This window comes from Tubulanus polymorphus, chromosome 5 (assembly GCF_964204645.1).
Source record: "Tubulanus polymorphus chromosome 5, tnTubPoly1.2, whole genome shotgun sequence".
Taxonomy (NCBI): domain Eukaryota; kingdom Metazoa; phylum Nemertea; class Palaeonemertea; order Tubulaniformes; family Tubulanidae; genus Tubulanus; species Tubulanus polymorphus.
In genome coordinates, this window is record NC_134029.1 from 6356634 (window position 1) to 6375508 (window position 18875).

Genomic DNA, 18875 nt, shown 5'->3' on the forward strand with positions numbered 1-18875 from the left:
ATGGCGAATTGCATCTAATGCTAACCTAAAGTTATTGAATTGAATTTAAGCTATTTTCGCTTTTAAACTCCGCATAAAGGATTTAGAATAAAATCTAGGAGCCTAATTTATTTGTAATGGCACTATGCACAAAAGCCTGCGGTGTATCAAAATCGTTATCAAATCTTCTTATTAGAATCAAACAAAAACCAAGATTACGGTACGAGGAAATCCCACCCGGCAAATTCAATTAATATTTATTGATCCAGTAGTATAGTATTACGCAACTAGAAAAAGATGTATTGCATTTTTGTGCACTATCTTGTAGCGTTATTCAGTGAAATGCATAAAATTTTCATAAATCATAAATCAATATGTCCATTTGTCCATATGTCCATAAATCAATGTCCATTTATTTTTGTGTGACGTGTCGCTCTTATGGATATTTTAATTTATCTAATATTCTTAATTTTTTGAACGCACTCCTTAATTTGGTCGTCATGTGACTAGTGATACTGTGCAGTCTCAATAAACCGTACATTATACTGTCAGATGATATCGCCTGCTCTGGTATCAGAACTGAGGAATTTGAGGCATCGCTCCGCAAAAACAAACCAAATGTTAATGCTGATACCGTAAACCGCACCTCATATCAACAGATTGCAGATCGCCCCAGCTGTTGATGCTAGGCTAGTTGCACTTTACCCACTACAATGTGGATTGAAAGTAGAAGCATGTCATATTATCAACAGGAAGGTCTGGGGACGCTTAAATCATCCACCATTGATTCTTAATTTCAGTGGTGTTGCACACTATCGATATGCCAGCACTGCTCCGTGCCTTGTTGAAGCCATCAAGTACAAATCAGGAACGCAAATAGGTCCTTATACTGTTGAAGATGTAAGCTATTTAAAATTATAGGTAAAATGGCGGTAGACATTGCTTAACTGGCCAGGATTCATCTGCTTAAGAGGATTGGACACTGAACGATGAATAGCTAGCTAGTTAACCAGATTTTGTGTCTTTGCAGGTAACAGAAGTGACTGAATTAGGATTAATTGCAATCAAATTACACCACAATGAAACTGGGGCTCAACACTTACATGTTGCTCGGGATGATCCTAATAATGTTTTTAGGTATAACATTCCCTAGGCTAACTACAGTAAACCCATCCTCCGTCGGCAGGGATTGGAATCTGATGGCATCGCTCAGAATTAGAATTTCATGTAATATATGAGTTTGTGATATGAATTTCAGCGTTGCATTCAGAACTCCACCGTTGGATAGTACTGGGGTACCCCATATACTGGAGCACACAGCATTGTGTGGCTCGCGTAAATATCCGATCCGGGATCCCTTCTTCAAAATGCTCAATCGATCATTATCAACATTCATGAATGCGTTTACAGGTTTGTAGACTACATTCAAAATTTCTTCCGTTGATTCCATGTGATGGAAGATTTATTACCGTGAAATTTTGAAGAAAAAAACTTCTTACTTAATCCTGGCGGCGTTATTTTCATTGTCTGGTATGTTTTATTTTTGTGACAGCTAGCGACTGGACTATGTACCCGTTTTCAAGTCAAAATCAACAGGATTTCAAAAACTTGCTCGGAATTTATCTCGACGCTGCTTTTTTTCCGAGACTGAATGAAACCGATTTTCTGTACGTGCTTCGATATATAAGCAGATTCTGAGGAGGTTGCCACATTTTCACATCTTTGTGTTGTTTTAATCCTTGCAGGCAAGAGGGTTGGCGACTAGAACAAAGCGAATTGAGCGACCCGAAATCGCCCATAATTTTCAAAGGAGTCGTTTTCAATGAAATGAAAGGTGTATTTGTAAGTAAATTTAGTTGCGAATATTATGAATAAAGCCCCAAAGTTTAAAGCATACATAGGTATCATTCATTTATTACATATGCATAAAATTTGAAATTGTTAAGCTTTACAGCAAGCAATTGCACTGACCCCCCTCCCCTAATGCGTGCGTAATGAATGAATGACCTCCATACGGTACCCATCCTATGACAAGCATATCAAATTTTCCGATGTTCAATCCTTACCGCAAGGGTTTGCTGTGGCTCGATCACAGGATCCGTTGGTATCCACAATAACTAAATGTCAAGCATGTATTCGTTTTATTTTTTCAGTCAAATCCGCAGAATTTATTCGCCGAAGCTGTTCAAAATCATTTACTGCCTAGTCACACGTATGGCGTAGTATCTGGAGGCGATCCGGTTCATATTCCGGATTTAACGTGGCAGCAGTTGAAAGATTTTCACAGCCGTTATTACCATCCAAGCAATTCTCAGTAAGTCAAAGTTGAATCGGCAGTGACTGTCCTACCTGATGCTGCTCGGAAACCACGACGATGAAATTGGCTTGAAATAAGTTCATCTGTGCTCTCAATCAATTAAGATTTCAAATGTTGAATACACAATTTATTAAAAAAAGACTCACCAGTGCCTTTGATCCAAATCCATGCATCTTTGTTGGAGTCAATACCAGTTACCCCATGTTTGGGACAATTTATTACAAATCCACATGCATGCATAGTACATGAACGAAGATCTATAGATTTAGCCGAAAAAAAACGCTCTGGTGAGTTTTCTCAGAAATTGTGTATTTTCAATGTTTGAAAACTAACTTTACTTGAATTCTAGACTTAGTTGTTAATCAAATATTGTTTTCGTTCTTGCAGATTTTATACTTATGGAAACTTCAGTTTAGAAGAGCATTTAGAACAGATTAACGAACAAGTTTTACGTCATTTCGAAAAAATCGACGTCGACACTAAAGTTCCATCAGAGCCTAGATGGTCACAGCCGGTATAGTTTGAAATATTTCATCAAATCCCACGTCTACAGTCACATACCGTATTGACAAAAATTGTTGTCCTAGTAAATTTTTGATTCATTAGGGGGATTATTATCTATCCAGGTTCAAAAGCAGATAACTTGTCGTCCTGACCCTATGGTACCAGATTCTAGCAAACAAACATCATTGGCCATCACGTGGCTTCTCAATGAGTAAGTTTAATCACTTAGAATAGATATGGGGAACCTCATAAGTTGATACTAAGGATATGAGTTTTTATCTGAATCATACATTTGATGATACCTTTTCTATTCCGTAAATGAAATCCATTTGGATATTGTAATAGTATAATTATCTATTATGGTTCAGTATTTGTTGTATTTCAGTGTAACTGATTCATATGAAGGATTTGTTGCTGGCGTAGTCGCTTCATTGTTAGTCGATGGAGAAACTGCTCCGTTTTATCAGTCTCTGTTAGAAGCAAACATCGGTTCTGATTATGCACCAGTCGTTGGGTAAGTGTTGTCGTTCTTCTATATTTCTACCTTCAAGAGAAGACTTAACAGAAAATCTTACTGCAATGTGTTTTGATAATCTAGTAATATAACAGCAGAAAGACAAAATCCAGTGAGAATTATCCCATACAAATGCTATATAAAAAGCTACATAAAATAAATGAAAGAGATAAAAATGATAAGTAAAATGATAATACATGTAGTAATGATATGTAGGGTCAATAATTGGGTCAGAAAAGTAATGGTGATTAAATGATTTATAACGGAAAATTAATACTGGTAAAACACCATTATCTTTATTGTACATAGATATGATAGTCATAAGAAGGAAAGCTCATTTTCAATTGGTTTACAAGGGATAAGATCGGATAGTATTCCTGAAGTTCGTGACATCATCCATAATACTATTGACAAAGTCGTCCAGTAAGTATTTGACATTTGCGGCGTATAGATTGATCAGATGAACAGTCCACAATTACGCTATAAAAGAAATGAACTGAGAAATCATGATTTTTGAATATCTTCATGTAGATCTGGCTTTGATGCATGGCGAATTGACGCCGTCTTACACAAGATAGAATTAGGTTTAAAACATCAAACGACTCGATTCGGTTTGGATTTATGCATCGTAAGTTACCAGAGTTAGAGAATTTCTTCCAAATATTAAAATCATCGTTATCTTATTCAGTGGATATGTTGATGTATTTAAGAATTTAGCAACGCTACGGAACCACGATGGATGTCCCCTAGAAGCTCTGCAGATTAATCAAAATGTCGAACGATTCAAAAAAGAATTGGCTCAGAATCCAAAATATTTACAAGAAAAAGTCGAACAGTACTTTCAGGTAACAATTTCGCTGTGACTGAAGGTCTGCAGATTTTTTAATTATCTAAAGCTATATCTTTGTGATTTTTCTGATAATGTTCTGACCGGACAGTACCGGTATATTGTTATTTTTGACTGATTTTCAGCAAAATCAACATGTGTTAGAGCTTACGATGGTGCCGGACGAAAATTACGAAGCCACATTGAAAAAGAAAGAAGAGGAACTCTTAAAATCGAAAGTGTCAACTTTAACAGATGATGAAAAAATTGAGATTCATAAAAAAGGTGGGAAAAACACAGGAAAATCTGTTAAATGCTGCAGATACAGACTTAACTATGACATAGCTTATCTGATCAGTATATCGGGGATTTTTTCTTACATTAACATTGCCTGGTAAATGATATTCTGCTGATCCTTAGTGAAAGAATAGACCCCTCAGTCATTGATATCAATGACCCTCCTTGCAGTTCGATTGCTTAGTTTTTATCGTTATTTCAATCCTAGGTCTGGAGCTGGCAGAATTGCAGAATATGAAAGAAGACTTGTCGTGCTTGCCCTGTATTAAAGTTTCGGATATCGATCGCCGTGTTTTACCTGAACTGGTGGAATCCAGAATCTGTAAGTAGAAATCCTTCATCACCAATTTCTTCATTTTAGATATCGTTTTAGTATTGAATCCATGCTTTTATCGTAACATATTTTGATTGATTTCTTTAGATAATCAAGTTCCTTTACAAACCAGTGAACAGACGACTAATGGCGTGACGTACATAAGAGTTTTGTGTGACACGTCAATAGTTCCTCAACATCTTCAGCCATATATTCCATTATTCTGTAATATAGTGACCAGGTAAAATACACAGAATGCCATTAGCATCGGCTACAGTAGTCTACTGTTGTGGGAAGTGTTTAGCGATGGAGAGGGGACTAGTGAAAATTATTAAACGGAATCATCACCTTATACATCCATTGTGATCTGTAATACGGTCCCCTCATCATCAGACAATCATCTTTACATAGGTGGAGTCTTTGGGTTTGCGTTAAAAGAAAAGGTAATATTCAAATGAAAGTACCACTTGCTCAAAAGTTGATCGTTGACATAGTGACAATTAAAAGTTCATTGTACTATCGTATTTTATCCGCCGGTTATCTTAAACCATCTTTTGAGCAACTGGCCCCTGGTCTTTATGGGGTCGAGGGGTGAATATAGTTGACTGATTGGCAGCTGCATAAATCTGTACATTTGAAAATCGTCCTGTGTTGAGATATGATTTCGATTTTCAAGGATGGGAGCCGACGATTACGATTTTAAAGAGTTGTCTCAGGAGATTGAATCAAAAACCGGCGGAATTGCGGCTCAACCGCATATCTGCCAAAACCACAGCAATATACAACAGTTCGAAGAGGTATTTTAAAGATCTTCTTATTCGGAACGTACAAGTAGTTAAATCACTCTATTAATTAATAAGTGTAATAAACCATTAATATTTAGATGAAATTTGATTTTCTGATTTCAGGGCATCATATTTTCGTCATATTGCTTGAATAGAAATACGTCTGATATGTTAGATCTGCTATTGAAAATCTTTCACAGGTTTGTGTCGTACGATTGCTACAACTGCTCAAGATATTTACCTCAAGTGTGGCTGATGGTTGCAGCCAGATTCTCATCTCAAAATCGAAATCTCATATGCCATCATCATACTGATTAATTATTAGATAGTACACAATCAGCATTAATGACTTCACGAGCAGCAATTTTTGCTGCAATTGTTTGAATATTGATTTGTATTTATAGATTAGATCTGTCAGATACTAATCGACTCGTGACTTTGATTGGTATGACTGCTGCTGACATGGCGAATAGTTTAGCCGATAGCGGACACCGTTTTGCGATGAGTCTCGCATCCGGTAATCTAACACACGCTTCGCATATCAATGAACAATGGAATGGAGTCAGTCAGGTCAGGCAAATTCCGCTGATATCCCCTCGCACTACTGCGGTCGAAAGTGCGCTGCTGAAATTATTCAATGGTGAAAGGTCCATCCTTCAGTCAATTCGGCAAAAAATGACAGGATTCCTAACACAACTTTAGATTAAATGGCATTTTCATTTACTGGTAACCCATACTTAAGGAAAATGATTTGGAAAATGTCTTTGACGCGGCAACTATTTTGTTGTTAAACTAATAAGACCTGAGTCTGAAAAAGTGCATTTTTGTCTTGATATTATTATTAGGTCACTTTGATGAAGGATATCGCTAAAATGTCTGATCACTCAGAGATCCTTACTAAACTACGAAACATTGCTGAATTAGTGCTTCATAAAGATGGAATGAGGTAACAATAAAAACCGCATTTGTTTAATATATCTTTACCGGAGGTTTTGCTGACATGTTATTTGTGTTTCAGATGTGCTGTAAATGCTAGTCCCGATTGGATGGAAAGTGCTGTGCTTCATGTGGAGGATTTCATCGATCGTTTTCCAAACTTAAACGCTTCTAGAATTTTGCAAGCGAGTATCAATAAAGCGTTCTCGATTTACACTCCCTACCTATGGTGTCGCGTTGTGTAGGTTTTCGTAATAGAAAACATTCGTTTTAATTTGGTTATTTACATTTTTTGTTCATTTCTAGGAACGCATATTTGAGCCAGATATAAAGAATATTCACATTGAATTACCATTCGCAGTAAATTATGCCAGTCAGAGTTTCCGCACAGTTCCATATTGTCATGAAGACTTTCCCAAGTGAGAATCCCTTATATTCATTTTTGGAATTTTGCCCAGTGACGTGATATATGTACACTTTATCATCATCTATCAAAGGTTTTAACCGATATGTTCATTTACATTTCAGATTACGAGTGTTGTCTAGTCTGATATCCTCAAAGTTCTTGCATAGAGAAATCAGAGAGAAAGGTGGAGCCTACGGTGGCGGGTGTACAGCTGCAAATCCCGGTGTCATTAGTTATTTCTCGTATAGGTAGGCGACAATATTTCTATGATAGGGCCCATTTATAAAGTACCCCCTTACATAAAATCAGAGACGGGTTTGAAAATAGCTGATGAAGATCCTTTTTGTATTGGGACCATTTATTTATTACGTACATATAACCCCCCTTCCTCCTGTACGCAAACATACGTTCATTCAGAGCCTCCACGTGTATGTATGCAAGAAAAAGGGTATATAGTTACCTTTGAAACGAACTCGTTAATTTTAAGTAATTATTGCTTCAAATGGACAAGTTTATTGCGAAGGCGATGGTTGGATGAATCAGGTCTTTACATAACTCGGTAGTTTGTGGTCTCGGATATTCCTTGCACAATAGACATTAACGTACGTACAACATATCAGATATCCAGGTTCCAGTTATCTCACAGGGGCTACTAGATTCACCATTTTAGTAGAAAATAGTCAATTGTTTCTTAGCAAATACTTGAAATGGAAGTTTCTATTCATTGTTTATTTCAGGGACCCGAATTCCATGAAAACGTTTTCAACGTTTGATGAATCGATTCGCTGGGTATCTACAGGTAGCAATTACACGCAACAGGACATCGATGAGGCTAAATTATCCGTATTTCAACAGGTATGTGAGCTAGTAGACTGGAACATTGCGCTTGATAACTCGGACCGATTGGATTGAAGTCTAAATTAATAGTTCATTTCGAAGTAAATGAACCAACCACTGTGGAACAGGGTCCTGAAATGTCTGATTGATAAGCCTGGAGGCAGTAACTCCCAAGATGATTGGAATATCGATGGAGATGATTAGAACTGCATTTATCCAGTGGTTAACTCTTTCAATCTCCTGAAGTTTGAGCTGCAGTTTAGCTTTGTTGAAGTAGGAAAAGAAAGAACATTCTTTTTCAATATATCAGTACATGTACTATGTGTAGACCTCCGCTACGGTTTTATGTCATCAAAATGAATTTCTTTTAGAATTTTAAAAGTGATAGTTGGTCAGTAAATGAAATGAAAATGTTATATTTGACAGCTGGACAGTCCTGTGGCGCCCGGAAACAAAGGTATGACGCTGTTCCAAACTGGAGTTACTGATCAGATGAGACAAACCCACCGGGAAGCTTTACTCGGCGTTACCAAATCAGACATAAGCGATGCCGCTGAAAGGTAAAATAAACCGTGCATATTATTGACTGCATCATTGATGTACAATCACTACGTAGTACATTGTATTTGCCTGGAAATTTTCAGGTATCTGGTGAAACGGCAGGATAACATGTGTTGCGCTCTACTCGGTCCAGAAAACAGCGAAACCAGAGGCACCGAATCGTGGAATGTCAAAAACGATGAAAAAGAATATTCGTAGACGATTTTTCATGTAGTTAGAGATATAGATTAAAAATAAAATACGATTGAATATAATCCATATGCACCTTGTTATGTGATGTATCTGCAGATTTTATGTCATACCGAGCTACAGTGGATAGATGGTATCTAGTCGTCGTGCCCAGTTGTCGGGAATCCCGCGTTGGTAGCCGTTGTTTTTTTCGTTGAGGGAATGAACATTAAACCTCAAAATTCTGATCCGAGCATCATGGTGGTAATTTTGATAGTTTCCGTTATCACAAGGTGGATTAAGCGGGTGGTCTCGGGACCAAACTCTTGCCTTCCCATTGAGGTGGCTCTTTTCGTCAAGACTGGGATCGTTAAAACCTGTAAATTTGACACTCATCCTCTCGGAAATTGCAACCTTTTGGATGTATTTCTTCAAAGAATATCTAAAACCGAGGGTGGAATCGCAATAGAGGCCACTGACATGGCTGCTTTATCCGAGAAATGCCTTTTATTTTCATCTGTTCCCAACCTTCCAATTTTCCTAGTTCTGCCCAAGGATAGTACACATGTAATGAGTATTGAAATATACGTAGGTCCTCCACAAGTTGTTACTATGTCGCCCATTATCCGCCTCAAGTAATAGTTTTGTCTCGAGCGTGGTTGGTCATATCGCAGGAGAGTCGAATCATACCTAGGCCGAAAGCGAACAGCGGATGTCTATCAGTCGTTACTATCTGACGATCCAAAATCCAAACCAGAAATATTGAAACCAAAACCAGAAAATATGACAAAACGCATGTAGAAAAACGAACAGCAATGAGAATGCATTTAATAGTAATAATAGTAGTTAATAATAGATAATAGTTCTCGTTTCATTTTTTTGACAAGAAACATATACATAAAATGTGAGTAAAATAAATTTACTACGTAAAACAAAGCGACTGCTAACTCAATAATCGTCTGATGCGTACGAGTGATCCGTATTAGAATCGAATATCTCCGCCAACATGAAAAACATACAAACATGCCAATGTTTTACACCTAAGTCAACTTTTTGGTTGTTAGAGTTTTAGTAGTTCTTTTTTCTAATAATCGATCTACATATTCATATTTATTTTTCATTCGTATTATTCGTCACGTATATCGAAGTAAAAATGAAAAACTTCCAATAAAAGACTAGATTGTAACATAGATAATAACTATTTAATAATATCGTAAGCTATAACTAATTTTATCCTGTTGGATACAACAATTTTTCTGTACACGTTGTTTCATTACATAAAAAAGCAATTCGTACAATTTCATGTGGTACAAAACAATAATGATGAGTCTTGCATTTTTTTTCGTCAATGATGTTGTAAAAGATGTTTCGATATATAGAGCACCATTTTGTTTTTCAAATACTATCACAGTCGTTGTTCAGAGAGGGTCTTCTTCAGTGAAAAATAATTAAGCGAAGAAGCGTTGGAGGGCTGAACGCTTTTACCCTCAGACTTTTGATGATCATTTTCAACGTTGATTCCCTGATGTTTTACGAACTCGGTTTTATTTCGATCCCGCTGATGCGTAGTAATATATAAACGTATACCGGTGCGGCAGGATATCGTTGTGACTCGATACCTTCTTCTTTTCGACAGTTGCGCTACCGGTATTTTTCATATTTGTAGCCAGGCCAGAGAAAACTAAAATCTTCCAGGCATTAATCATTAAAGCTTTATATCTGCATCGCCTAAGCTACTACTTATAACATAAAAACCAAGATTTGATTTCCTCTGGCCTGACAGTGACGTCACTTTATATTCATATATCGACAATTTGCAAGAAAATATGTTCTAACAAAATCTAGATTAATAGTAATGGAATATAAATTATGAGTGAAATTAAGATAAGTTGCAACGATTTTTTTAGATATTTCTTTCGTGACACGTTGACCTTTTTGTTTTGGAGTAAGTAGATATTGTAAACCCCGTACGTCTAGGGTCGTCATCATAGTTCATTGTTCAATAATAACATAAGAGCGGCATCACGTAGTGTAACAATTGATCATCTTAGGCACTGGAAAATAAATAAAACATATATCGATAAATATAGAATATATATACACGAATGGATTGTGAAAGCATTTAACTACATGTATGCATAAACGGGGCCAGTTGATCAAAGCTTGATACCATTAGCTAACACTTTATGAACAACGGGTCCCTGCATTTCATTCAATATATATATCATTCTTAAGACGATAGAAAAGACAGATATACCTTTATGATTGAATGGATCGGCGATGGAACTCGCGGGTTACTGATACGGACCGTCCAGCTCCTGGTCCACCATGCGTGATTTTATGGTGCCTGATTGTAATGTTACGTTCAGCCACGTCCGCCCTGTGTTCAGCCTCCTCAAGCATCTGTTGGGCTTTGCGGTATTTGTTCAATGTAATAGCGGTGACTTCCTCCTAAAAATGAAAATCGAAAGAATCGTATTAGCCTTGCAGCGTATTTTAAAGATTTGTCATCGAGTAATTCGTTCACTTACGGATTCTTCCAGTTGTCTCTTGTATTGTTTAAGTTTCAGTTGAGTCTTCTCCAATAAATCTTGTAATTCGGCGATCACTCGTCTGTCTTCTTCGCTTTGTGTCACAAGTTCTCGGTAAAGACGTTCGAATTTGCGGGCGTTCGCCAGGGCATCTCGGTGGCGACGTTGCTCCAGTTCAAATTCATTTTCGAGGTCACGGATCTACAATGACATTTCAATTTTATATTAACGAGCTCTGACAAATCACAAGGGTTTCATTTGATGATCAGCGGGAACTTACTCTGATCTGGAGTTTCGCGATCATTCTCTTGCCTTCCTTCATAGCGAAGGCTTCGGCTTCTTCGAGTCTGACTGTTATTTCACGGATCTCTACTTCAAGTTTCTTTCTCAAAGAATCGGCATTCTTGTAGTTCTCCTGTTCTTGTCTGAGTTCTTCCATAAGTCGGGTTACTTCACTTTGCAGGTGGTTAGCACGGTCTTCTGCGGTACGTCTGCCGTTCAAAGCATCATCAAGGTCACTCTGCATGCCAGATATGTCGCCTTCCATGCGGCGTTTGTCATTGGTAAACTGTTGAATGGTGACGGTAAGTTCACTAACTCTGCTTGATGCCTCATGTAATTCGGCTTCAGCCCCCTTGCGGCCTCGTTCAGCCTGAAAATTTCAAATGGCAATTGCTTTTGTTCAGTTCATGTACACTTTGTAGTTGATCGTTTAAAAACTTACAGCTTCAAGAAGAGATCTAATGTCCTCAATTTCAGTAAGAAGAGCAATTCTCTTTCTCTCGGCAGCTCCAAGTTCTTGTTTGACAGCTTCGTGCGCATGCTTCTCTTCTTCATACATAGTTTCGAGTTCCTAAAAGACAAAATATACGTTTGTTAACAAGTTACATGAATTTTACTGGCAGCAGGATTTATGAATATTTCACTAATCGAGGTTACCTTAATTCTGATCTGAAGACTCTTGATTGATTTGTTAAGTTCAGCATTATTTCTACCAAGATTATCGACTTGAACCTCTAATTCATGGATCGTGGTTTCGTACTTCTTCCTGAGACGGCTCATGTCAGACTTGTACTTGGTCTCAAGATCAGCGAGTTGACGATTGAGTTCATCCAAGGCCCGCTGGCTTGATTTTCTAGATGTTTGAAACAATAATTCCATGCTTATTCTTTTTATAGACTAACCACTCCGATAAAGCGATGTTTATACCTATTCGACTCAAAGCTTACCGGATGGTTTCCAATTCTTCATCCTTTTCTCTAAGTCGGTTGGCCATATCAGTTTGTAGCTGGGCAAGGGCAGCTTGGGCAGCTTGAAGTTTACCTTCAGCATCTCTTAGAGCATCTTCAGCATCACCGAGAGCCTTAGCGAGATGGTCTCGTTCTGACTCGAGTTGTACGCGAAGTGCGGAGAGTTCAGTCAATTGTCTATTGGCATCCTTGAGTTGATCCTTCGCTTCTCGAAGAGCCTCTGAAATAAATCGTTTTATACGATGAATATGTGGCATCCGAACATATACATGTAGTCATATAAACTATTCAGACTTACCCGAAAGTCCTCTATTCTCACGCTCCAAGTTAGTATTCTTATCAGACAGTTCGTTAACTGTCACCTTCAGCTTATGGTTTTCAGCGGCCAGGTTTCGGTTCTCTGACTGAAGGTTTCCAAATTCGAGATGAAGTTCATCATACTTCCTCTGCCATTCAGCCATGCCACTCTCCGCTGCCTTCAACCGCTTGGCAAGATCAGCATTTTGTGAGCTGAGCTATAATTTAAAAAAAGGAAACAGGCTCTTGCAGACGTTCTATGGTACGAAAGACAATATGATTCGCCTTAAGAAATAGGAAACTTACAGCATCAACCTCTGAGCTGAGTTGGGTAACTTCAGTTGTAAGTTTGATTTTGATTTTCTCGAGACTGGCGGCTTTAGCTTTAGCCTGTTCTGCTGTATCTTCCAATTCAGCAATACGAGCCATCAACTTGCGCCTGAAGAAATCACAATTTACAAAAACCTTTTAATGTCATCGAATTAAGTCAACTTGATAGTACATTTATAATACTGACCTCATCTCTTCAAGTTCCTCACTCTTTTGCATGAGTTCTCTCTCATATCTGGATTTCAGGGCTTGCAACTCGCTGTTAAGTTTACTCAATTGGTTGCGCAGTGCTCCGGCGGCCTCTGACTCTTCCTCATATCGGGCACTCAGATTGTCATATTCACCCTGGAGCGCTCCCAGTTGTACGTGCAGGTTGTTTCTCAGCTACAATATATACGGTTTAAGTTATGATATTCAATTTCTCAAATTCCAATCATTTTCTTGTCACTGTTAAGCATTACCCTGATTTCTTCATCAAGTTGTCGTTTAAGGTCTTCGTTAGACGCTTGGAGAGTGGACTTGACCTTCACCAAAGCTGTGTTGTTACTATCAAGTTCCTGAACCTGGTGCTGCAGTTCGAAGTTCTCTTGCGTCAAACGGGCCTTCAGGTTGTTCAAGTCGTTCAATTGACGTTGGAGATCATCGATCTGAGCCTTCAGTCGGTTCAACTGCGCCTCCATGCCATCGGCCTTGCTCTCAGCGTGAGCCTAACCAATGAATCCATGCATCATTATATTGTAGGTACAAAATGATAACTTAATAAGATGGCCACACATCACCTAGTGACAAAACGCGTTTGTTTTTTTTTTACTTGTTACTTACCTTGCCTTTGAGAGCAGAGTCCAGTTGGCTGGAAATGCTATCAATTTCAATGAGGAGGGTATTCTTTTCCTTTTCACCCCTATTAGAAAAAGACAATAAAATAAAATCAGGTGTCCGATACCAATGCTAGCTTTTTGAAAATTTTAGAAAATTAAATCTCCATAGAATACTGGTCTGATTTTGAGTTTGACATAATGATGAAATATGAAGATTACTTTTTGTACATGTTCCACGTACTTTTGTTTGTATCTCTGAAGAGCTTCGACTTGTTCAGATAATTCATTGATCGTAGCCTGGTATCGCTTTCTAAGGCTGGTCTCGTTCATTTCCAGTTGCGCATTAGACGCATCCAAGTCTTTCCTCAGTTTGGTTATTTCGATTTCTCTCTTCCTGGAAAGTTCAATATGTTGTTGCGAAAGTCCTCCGGCCTCATCGAATCGTTCTTGGAGTGTTTCAAATTGAAAGAGATAATCATTGGCGTTCTTTTCCGCCTGAAATGAATATTCATGATGTTTAGAATGACTTTATCATTTTCGAATAAAAGATTTGTTTGGGGCTGTGGAGTTCATTAGACAGAATATATAATTTATTAAAATATTAGATATTGGTGTTGGTAAGGGCACCATGTACCCAGATTTCCAATTTCGATGGTATCGTATCTTCGATGAAATAAAGGATAGCAATACAAAATGTTTGGAATAAGTTTGAATTTTTGATTTATAAAATCTGAATTTATTCGTAGTTTTTCATTGGATAGAATTATCAATTTCGGATCACCAACTTCCTTGGGGCGGGTATCGTTCTGTTGGATGAATTACGGAGATACTAACCCTGAGTCTAGCTTCTCTTTCAAATTCCAGCGCATCTTCTAACTCTTTGATCCTAATCTGAAAACAAAGTAAAACGAATTCCAATCAATAGAACCAAATCTTTAAGATACGTTCAGATACTATTCGCGAGGTACGGAGCGTATTATTTAACATTCGCCAGTATCTACGAAACTATTTTTCGCCAACCTCGAATGTGAATGTAAAGGTATAAGGAAGAAAAACTTCAAAAAGACTTAATTCATCCCGACAAACTGAGGATTGTTTAGATAATACTTGTTTCGGCAAATGTTGCTGTCTGTTTTAGAAATTCCGAGGTTTATATTTTTGAAAGATGGTTTGTAAACCGGGGCATCATCACCATCACCTTGATAGAAGAAGCTTGTTTTAACCATACAGCGGTTTAACGAATCCTTCTCGTGCTGGAGAAAGGTGGTTTGAAAACAACAGCAATTTTCTAAATATACCCCGTACATTAGAAAGATAGTGCGGTTACTTGAAACATTGATAGTAGCGAATTCGTGTTCATGAAGAAGGGAGTTATGTTGATAGAAGTTATTTAGCAGTTCAGAGACGGTGAAGATATTTCAGACAGCTGTAGTAATTAACTAATATTTACCATTCATTTCTACTAATGTTATATAGCATAGGCGTAACTGTAGAATCATAATACATTATATAATACGAGTCTGTATAAAAGATTCCTTCGATTAGTTGTAAGAGATTCATCTAAAAAATCCTTTTCAAAAGAAATTCTCATCAAAATTGTTTGGATTTTTTCAATTTCAATCGTTATCAATTAGGCATGTAACCGGTTGCCTATTTAACTAACACTTCTAAGCCTTTAAATATTAATTTAAAAAGAAAATGCACAGTTAAACGTAAAACACATTTAGTAATAAGTAAAATCTGAAAAAAAATTAAGGTATTCTAGATGTGTTTTAAATCCCAAAGATAAAACAGAAAATGATGTAGCAAATATGCTCGAAATGATAAACGTTTTATTTTTCTATTTCGTTTTGCACGTTGGGTAAATATAGGCCAAGTATAAAAGTGTAAAATGGGAAAAAAAATTCTCGGAATGAAAACCCTCAAGTGAAGATTTTTATCAGACATCCGCCGCGAAGACGTTTATTGAAGTAGATGTAAATGAGGATAGTCTCGGGATGTTGTATGCGTTATCCAAGCTGGCAGGTAAATACAAGTCTCTATTTATACCTCCACATTGAGGGAGGCTCGCGGCTGACTACACACGTCTATAGCCGGCCATAAAAGGCCGTGGAATTTTCCACGTGGCATGCACCGTTCATCCTCCAGTTAATGTTCTTCTCTACCCCCACTACACCTACACAACGCACAACATTTTGTTCTTCTGTTAATGTGTTTTTTTTCTTCAAATATATTTATTGTCTTTTTGTATCTTAGATAAACATGGCAGGTAAAGTAGGGAGGCCATGCCAACATTGTTTTTTCGTGTGTTTGTTCCTCCCGTATATCCCAAATCATATGTACAGCACACGGTTATTTTTTCTTTTTCTACTGAATACGATCGATATGAATTGTTTAAAAATCGATATTTTACATCAGAGGTTGTATTCGATCGAATGGCATCAATTTGAAAATTGCTAATTTATTACATGAATTTATTACATTGATACAATATGCAAAATGCCATCAGATTTTCAAAAATTATCGATTTGTATTTCTCGAAGTTTGAATGTGTTAATGATTTAGTACGAATAACTAATTCTTAAAAAAAAAACAACATTGATCCTTTTACCTGGGCGATGACTGGATTTTGCTAGAAAAACTGATTCATCGAAAGAAAAACCACAGATGATCAAAATCGTTGATGAACGAACGCTTTTACATTATAAAAATACATACATGTACACACTTTCGATAACAGATTCAGAAAGTTTCAGTTGTATTTGTATACCCGATTATCTCTGGTGTGAAGGGTAAGTTTGTGCGGTAACGTGTGCAGGTTGGTTGAAACGATGTTTTATGCACGGTTTCTATTTTAGTACAACCGTGTATCATGCTGGTAACTTGATCAACTGGTGTACAACTCTTCCCCTGTGAGGAACTAACTCTACCGTTCACTACAACTTCCAGTCCACCTACAATATATTTATTTCTAACCACCTCATACCCAACAAAAGCATGTAAGTTGGTGAATGGTCAATGATCGCTATTTGATAAACTAGTGTTTTTTTACAGAAACGTAGATCATGACCATTATCAATTCAATCTTAAATGATCATGTTTCTAGATTATAAATGAAACGAATTTCGCTTTCCTCAAAGATCTTTGAATTCTTGAAATGGTATTGCGGGAGTGATGGTTGCTTGCCAGAGAAATGTGTAATGTCTAGTGAAATTCCAAAGACTTAATCATTACGAATCAAATTATGTTAAACGGCGGCAAAAACTATAACATTTATCGTATATTCATTTTCTAATTTCAAAAGATTTTTTTGAGGAATCGTCAGTAGAATGATTTTCTATGGTAATGTTGTTTAGACTTACATTTTCGATCGAATAAACGTATGGGATCGTTTTTTTAGATTCGTGTTTTTAAAAACAGGCCAGCCAACCGTCTCCAACCTTAATGTACTCCACGAAATTCACGAAGAATTCTTGCTTTCGTTTGTTAATAAATGTAATGCGGTCTGGAAATGGTGGAGCTAATGCAAAAGATACGTGGAAATATACTAAATATAAATCCACAACTGCATCGCATCGGAATGAATCTGGAGGATTGCTGCAATAAAAACCTCGTCTTGGTATGTCTGAACGAGAGGGTGGCGAAACCAATTAACATTGCCATTGCATAATCTATACATAACCCAAAGTTCGATCACTCCTAGCGCGTGTTAAGCCTAATAATTTATGTAGTTATGTACATATCTTTATTAAAGTGTCATCTCTTATGTAAAAGAAGCTAGCCTATTATTAGGCTAACAAGACACATTGACAAGTTACACAACAAACACGTGACAAACAACTAATTCCAATTTTAAGCGGTGTGGTAAATGGATTGAATTGAATAAGGAATTGCGAAGTTTCATCGCAGCTGACAGCTAATATAAAATCCGCAAACGCTACTTAAAGTATACTTGTATTTCAAAGTTACGCTACTTATCTATATCTACATTTTTTTATGTTTTACAAAATCTACATATTACCCAGGACAAGATTTTCAGGTAATCGGGTATTAATAAATACAGGTGGTTGATATTTTATGTAGGTGCGTAGACGTACGTGTATTATGAGATAAAATGGCTGTATATATTACCACCTATTCATTGCATAGTGATTTGATTTAAAGCAACGAAATGTAATAAACATTGAAATCTTATAAGATCAAGCCTGACGGGTAATTTAACGATAAGTTGAGTTATTAGAAAACCGAAATTCGCTCTCAATTTTTGAAAAAAGCGACTTTTCTTTTAATAACAATCACCATAAAGTAGACACAACATCCGTGTTGTTACGATAATATCGAGAGGATGCCACAACAATGATTACGAAAAATAAAGTCCGAAAACATTTCCTTGAGCTATTGCAGTTAATTCGCCGTTTCGACGATATTCTAACAGTCATCCTCAGGTATTCTGAATAACATTTTCGGACTTCATTTTTCGTTATTATTGTGGGATTCTCTTTAAATCTTATTAAAACGAATTTACACAAATTAACTTTAATAAAGCCATTTCTTATTTTGCATAAGTATAATCATATGTATTTGTTTAAATCTATTATAACTGAACTCACCTCCAATCTATTTGAAGTGGTTGGGGACATACCCCGGTAAACCTGATAGGATCGTGTGATTTTAACTGCATCGTCGATCCCGGGACCTCCACTGGTGGAAACCTCACGGATGATGCGAGACGAGCTGCTATGTGAAGTGCTTGTGTCCATGGTTATGTTATATTGCGTTACGTTACAATCACACTAAAGTCGAAAGGTGCTGTTTTAGGATCCTAATACGCACGCTGCAGCCACCGACCTGAGGAAGACTGGTGTTCGATGCAGCTCAACCAAGCGTATCAACTCGTGCCTTACGTCACCGACACTAGGAGGCGCTAATCAATAGCCGACCTAGACCGCAATAATGAGGGGAGCAGTTCATATGCAAACTTCAAGCTAATTTTAAATGTCTGTATGCAAAAATGTTAAGCACAAAAGATACGGAGAGCTTCCACGCACGTATTTACATATGTATATGTACCTGGGTATATCAAGCAGGTGATGTGTTATAGATCTGATTATACTGACAGACGGCCTGAAAAATAATCAACGCTCCCTGGATTCACCTCCAACTGGGCTATAACGGGAGAAAACACCCACCAGTTTACTAAGAATGC

The 18875-nt window shown here is 37.2% G+C and overlaps 2 protein-coding genes across 4 annotated transcripts; one reads left to right on the top strand and one right to left on the bottom strand.

Moving 5' to 3' along the window:
- The first annotated feature begins 13 nt into the window (after nt 1–13).
- On the top strand, nt 14–8524 carry LOC141905647 (presequence protease, mitochondrial-like). 3 transcript variants are annotated; one of them, XM_074794608.1, is made up of 26 exons: nt 14–199; nt 780–879; nt 1010–1116; nt 1238–1389; nt 1532–1646; nt 1725–1821; nt 2133–2293; nt 2684–2810; nt 2923–3011; nt 3186–3314; nt 3624–3737; nt 3846–3942; nt 4025–4159; nt 4287–4425; nt 4646–4759; nt 4859–4991; nt 5427–5547; nt 5659–5735; nt 5940–6105; nt 6381–6481; nt 6554–6656; nt 6778–6890; nt 7000–7125; nt 7615–7732; nt 8141–8274; nt 8359–8524. In XM_074794608.1, the coding sequence occupies exons 1-26, from the start codon at nt 117–119 to the stop codon at nt 8471–8473; spliced, it is 3066 nt and encodes a 1021-aa protein (XP_074650709.1). In that variant the 5' UTR covers nt 14–116; the 3' UTR covers nt 8474–8524. The 3 variants fall into 3 exon arrangements, with proteins under 3 accessions (XP_074650709.1, XP_074650710.1, XP_074650711.1); XM_074794609.1 differs by having other exon boundaries at nt 37–668; nt 780–900; XM_074794610.1 differs by lacking the exons at nt 14–199; nt 1010–1116 and having other exon boundaries at nt 862–900.
- Nucleotides 8525–9256: 732 nt separating this feature from the next.
- LOC141905043 (paramyosin-like) lies at nt 9257–18540 on the bottom strand. Its single transcript, XM_074793768.1, has 15 exons — nt 18280–18540; nt 14504–14560; nt 13911–14164; nt 13674–13752; nt 13313–13558; nt 13039–13235; nt 12828–12960; nt 12523–12739; nt 12204–12444; nt 11914–12109; nt 11699–11827; nt 11255–11626; nt 10975–11175; nt 10701–10894; nt 9257–10497 (listed from the first exon to the last, which is right to left on the bottom strand). The coding sequence occupies exons 1-14, from the start codon at nt 18427–18429 to the stop codon at nt 10703–10705; spliced, it is 2664 nt and encodes an 887-aa protein (XP_074649869.1). The 5' UTR covers nt 18430–18540; the 3' UTR covers nt 9257–10497; nt 10701–10702.
- Between the last annotated feature and the right edge of the window lie 335 nt (nt 18541–18875).

What these genes read in the sequence shown, in the direction of transcription:
- LOC141905647 (XM_074794608.1), top strand. Translation starts at nt 117, where the DNA reads ATGGCACTATGCACAAAAGCCTGCGGTGTATCAAAATCGTTATCAAAT. An exon ending in ATGAAATGAAAGGTGTATTT is followed by an intron (nt 1,822 to 2,132) that starts GTAAGTAAATTT and finishes TTATTTTTTCAG; the next exon opens with TCAAATCCGCAGAATTTATT. An exon ending in ACTATTGACAAAGTCGTCCA is followed by an intron (nt 3,738 to 3,845) that starts GTAAGTATTTGA and finishes ATCTTCATGTAG; the next exon opens with ATCTGGCTTTGATGCATGGC.
- LOC141905043 (XM_074793768.1), bottom strand. Translation starts at nt 18,429, where the DNA reads ATGGACACAAGCACTTCACATAGCAGCTCGTCTCGCATCATCCGTGAG. An exon ending in TGAGAATAGAGGACTTTCGG is followed by an intron (nt 12,445 to 12,522) that starts GTAAGTCTGAAT and finishes GATTTATTTCAG; the next exon opens with AGGCTCTTCGAGAAGCGAAG. An exon ending in GAAGAATTGGAAACCATCCG is followed by an intron (nt 12,110 to 12,203) that starts GTAAGCTTTGAG and finishes TCAAACATCTAG; the next exon opens with AAAATCAAGCCAGCGGGCCT.